Source organism: Histoplasma capsulatum, genomic scaffold, assembly GCF_000149585.1.
Source record: "Histoplasma capsulatum NAm1 scaffold_4 genomic scaffold, whole genome shotgun sequence".
Lineage (NCBI taxonomy): Eukaryota > Fungi > Ascomycota > Eurotiomycetes > Onygenales > Ajellomycetaceae > Histoplasma > Histoplasma mississippiense.
In genome coordinates, this window is record NW_001813979.1 from 1,149,154 (window position 1) to 1,153,381 (window position 4,228).

Below are 4,228 nucleotides of genomic sequence, written 5' to 3' on the forward strand. Positions count from 1 at the left end.
AAGGGCACCGTCAGCCGAGAACAAACATGCCGACACAAAGAGAGGAACATATTTGGCCAGGCGACAAATCACAATTACTGAATGAGGGAGAGAGGAAGAGGAACAGGAAGCGCAGAAGACGAAAAATAAAAACAAACATGGGAACACGCCGGATACTCGTGTCATCATCAGTCCCCACAAGCCGACGATGGTGTAGATTTGTTGTGCTGGCCTCAGCCCATTTATGGTCCATGGATCACAGCAAACCCAACCACGCCAACCAGCACTGGCAGTCTGGCGCTGCAAAAATAGCCAGCTTGGCTCCGGCGCAGGCTTCCAATAAATAATTATGCTTGGCCTGTATCAACCCGATCAACCCTGTGGTGCAACGGGAGCATCTGCCATCACGAATCCCTGCGTTCAGTGGCGACACTCATGGGCATGAGGGATGTGTAACTTCTCCAGGACATAACAGCTTGAAACATTCGAAATCGCTGGGTTGATGGCAATTGCCATTCGCGCCATGTGTCGTTTATCATCCTCGTGAAAAGCACAGGTACTACTCCGTACTCCGTGCATAGTATAATTAGAATGAAAATGAAGGGGGAAGTCATTAAATATTCCTAAATAAATAATAACTACTAGTGGCGATAGTACAATTCCACACAACATAAAACCCTTGTTTAAATTGCAATGATAATCAAACAATTTTAACCCTGCAGAAAAATTGCTTTCTCTTACTCTCTTATAAGCTAGTCTTCTCCAATTACCTTCTTTGCGCTAGATAAAGGTTTATTCAGACATTTATTGAAACATGGGTTTTTCAACCATGTTTATCAAGAACAACTCCATTGAAAAGTAAAAAACCCCCCCCCCCCCCCCCAGATCTAAAAGGACATTAGCTAGTTCAGCAAGGAGTAGCTTAGCCAGCGGCACCCTACCTACCCCCTCCAATCATGCCCATCTGTTCGCCCACCTGGTGGAATCTTGTCAGCATAAGCTCGTCCTGACTTGCCTGGGCTAGCTAACTAGGCCTCATCGAACCATCCTTTCTTTTTAGACGAGGGCGATAAATCTGTTCATGCCAAAACTCCTCGCAGACACGCCACTGAAGGTGGGCTATAAATGCCAATTATATTCCTTCTTTAATCCCACAAAAATTTAAATTCAGAAAAAAATTTCCTGAATAGCGAATCTATGAATGTATGCATTTAAGTTGAACAGTTACCTTCAAAAAGAATTTCAAGATAACTATCACAAACCGATTGGGCCGTGCGAATACGTGCCATATATCCAGAGATCGCCACCCGATCAGGTTTCTTCAATCGGGCTCCTCTTATTGAAGCCCCCTTGGGAACTACATAGACTCCGAGCTGCAGGAAATGCTCTTGCGAGTGGCAGCACGGTCAATACCATGCTATCAAGCTCGCATCCACGGTCTGGGAGGGGTTGTTTGAAGCAGCTTGAATGGCGCGCCATAGTTATATCTGAATATCACGCACACGGGCCCGGAGTCATGGTTCATGAAGTGACACTCAATTTATGTCATTTTGAATCTTTCGTGTCGCATTCTCGGTTCCTGTCTGCTTCAAACTCGTGCGTGAAAAGATCAGTGCGGAAGTCCATGGTGTGCCCATGGAAAGTTGGAATAGTGTTCTCTGTATAAATAATGTTCAATTTTTTGATCTTGGTCTTCGGCATACAGTCTGAATGGATTTCATCCCGTGCTAACTCATGCCTTAGCCCTTATATGGACCTTTAATTTGAATTTGATCTGATGAGATGTAGAATGTATTGTGTAGACGACTCGTATTTATATTTCCCTTTTTCCCTCTCGGCTTTTCATGCGCCATGGCACTTGGTTATTTAGCCACCATGAATTCGTCAATTTGTGGTTATCAACCGCAACCATGGAACTACAAGTACAACTTCCGTAGCTTTGATTGATTGAACACGCATCTCCATGTTCTGACCAAAAATAGCAAGTCATTCATTCGAACATTGAATTCTCCTCTCTATCTACCTTTCCAGTCAGCCAAGCAGGCCCTTAACGAACAAGGCCCTTCCCATGTCATCCTCAAACAGCTCCATCACTCACGTTCTAGTCGTCGGCGCTGGCGGTGTGGGAACTATGGCATGCGTGGCTCTCGAAAGATCGGGACGGGCGAAAGTAACAGCAGTCTTACGGTCCAACTACCGCCATGTCCTGGAGCATGGCTTTAAAATTGATTCAATCGACCATGGGACATTAACCTCATATCGGCCCAGCACAAGTACGAACTCTATCTATCTCTCTCTAAACCCCTAGGTCCCAGACTAATATAGCTAGATAGTTGTAAATGCGGTACCGAGAGCTAACCCAGCTCAGCCATTTGACTACGTCGTTGTTACGATGAAAAACGTCCCTGAAACATGCAACATTCCAGAAACAATCCGGCCAGCGGTGACTCCAGGGCACACTACTATTGTCCTAATTCAAAACGGAATCTACATCGAGCCGGAGTTTATCAGTGAGTTCCCCCACTGCGTGCTGCTCTCAGGTGCCAGTTATATCGGCGCACATCAGCGAGATGGTCATGTCATCCACGATGACCACGATCGCATGGATCTAGGAGCCTTCCGCAATCCGTCCCTGGATATCTCACTTGAGAAGGCCAAGCTCCAGGAGTTCGCCGCTGTTTATACTGCCAGCAATGCTGTCGATATCAGCACAGTTGACGACATTGTGTTCTATCGATGGCGAAAGCTGTTGTGGAATGGCTCCTTCAACCCCGTATGTGCCATTACCCAACTAGACAGTGCAACGATCCGGCAATTCGGGGGTGATTACAGCTTGATCCGGCCTGCCATGGCGGAAATAATAGCAATCGCTCGTGCCGATGGCTACGTTTTTAAAGACGACGTTATTGATGAGATATTGGAAGCAACTCCGATTCATCTCCCATCCCGGCCAAGCATGCTTGTCGACGTGGATAAAGGTAACCCGGTTGAGGTGGAAGTGGTATTGGGCAACGCCTTGCGGATCGCGAGGGAAAAGCGTCTCCAAACCCCAATCCTGGATAATACCTATCGCTTTCTAAAGCTGATACAAGCTCGACTTCTGGCGGCGCGTGGATATATTGCCGCACCGAAAGAACTGCCTACCCATGATTTCATATGATCTGACTTAGGAGAGTTTGAGTATAGTTTTGCGGGTTGAAGTTTGTAGATAACAAAATGTCCGTATATTTCGAGACTATAATAGCTCACAGCTCCGTACTGTCTCGGAACTGAAGCACTCTCCCTTCTCGCGCACATGATGCAGTAGAGTATTAGAGGGTAAAGGTGTACATTCATTGCCTTCGAGTTGATGAGATCGCAAGTTCTCTGCTGACTATTTAAGTTTAATCTTTCTTCATCGATATATTTTTTTAATATCTCCATGCTTCGAGATGCAGTGAATATTCAACGAGCACCTCGACAGAGACAGAGAATACAATCATTCACTCACCCTTCCTTTCCCTTCAACATCCGTAAATTACCCCGTGAATATGGAAAATGCAAAAACGCAAGCGCGATATCGATTCCTGGAACACCTTCCTCCACCACCCTGCAAATACAAATATTCAGGGTTCCAATGCTTGGAAGAAGCCGTAAATGAAGAGTGCAGGTGCTTCCTAGACGAAACCTGAAGTCCCTGCATTATCTTCACAGATTTCCCCCATCCTGAAATTAGAAATCATGAAGAAAGATTTCCAGAAAAATTCGACTACGATCCTACTCTCCAACTCTTGATTCTAACAACGCTTTTCACCCCTCACGAAGCGGCCGCGAAGTATTTGGCTACCGCATTGCGGCCAAAGCTTGAGATGGGTATCTTCGACGCTCTCGCTTTCAAAGGCGGCACACGTGTAAAATCTCCTGGCAGAGAGAAGCAGTCTGGCCGGTCATGGGCTCCACAGGATCTTCCTCCAGGAAGATCTTACCAATGGCCGACCGTCGCGCTGGAAGAGGCCTTCTCGGAATCACGAGAGCAAGTCAAACAAGATGTGGTATAGTGGCTCTACCGGTCAGGTGGCGACGTCCGCTCTGCTATTTCAATCGATATTAAAAGACGGAGTGGCAATATTTTGGTCTCAAATCGTGGGGAAATGCATATCAGAGGCCGTCCCCATCCGGCACCCAAATCCATCAAGAAACCATGAGATCTCGAGAAGAAAGATGGCCCACCGCCAGCGGGGATGGGGATGACCTGGTAATTCCTTTCCCA

At 46.6% G+C, this 4,228-nt stretch overlaps 2 protein-coding genes across 2 annotated transcripts; both read left to right on the forward strand.

Moving 5' to 3' along the window:
- Positions 1 to 2,047: 2,047 nt before the first annotated feature.
- HCAG_04353 (predicted protein) lies at positions 2,048 to 3,139 on the forward strand (the record flags this gene model as incomplete). Its single annotated transcript, XM_001540463.1, has 2 exons — positions 2,048 to 2,252; positions 2,313 to 3,139. 2 exons carry the CDS (start codon positions 2,048 to 2,050, stop codon positions 3,137 to 3,139), a joined length of 1,032 nt encoding a protein of 343 aa, XP_001540513.1.
- A 377-nt stretch (positions 3,140 to 3,516) lies between these two features.
- HCAG_04354 (predicted protein) lies at positions 3,517 to 4,016 on the forward strand (the record flags this gene model as incomplete). Its single annotated transcript, XM_001540464.1, has 2 exons — positions 3,517 to 3,589; positions 3,784 to 4,016. 2 exons carry the CDS (start codon positions 3,517 to 3,519, stop codon positions 4,014 to 4,016), a joined length of 306 nt encoding a protein of 101 aa, XP_001540514.1.
- Between the last annotated feature and the right edge of the window lie 212 nt (positions 4,017 to 4,228).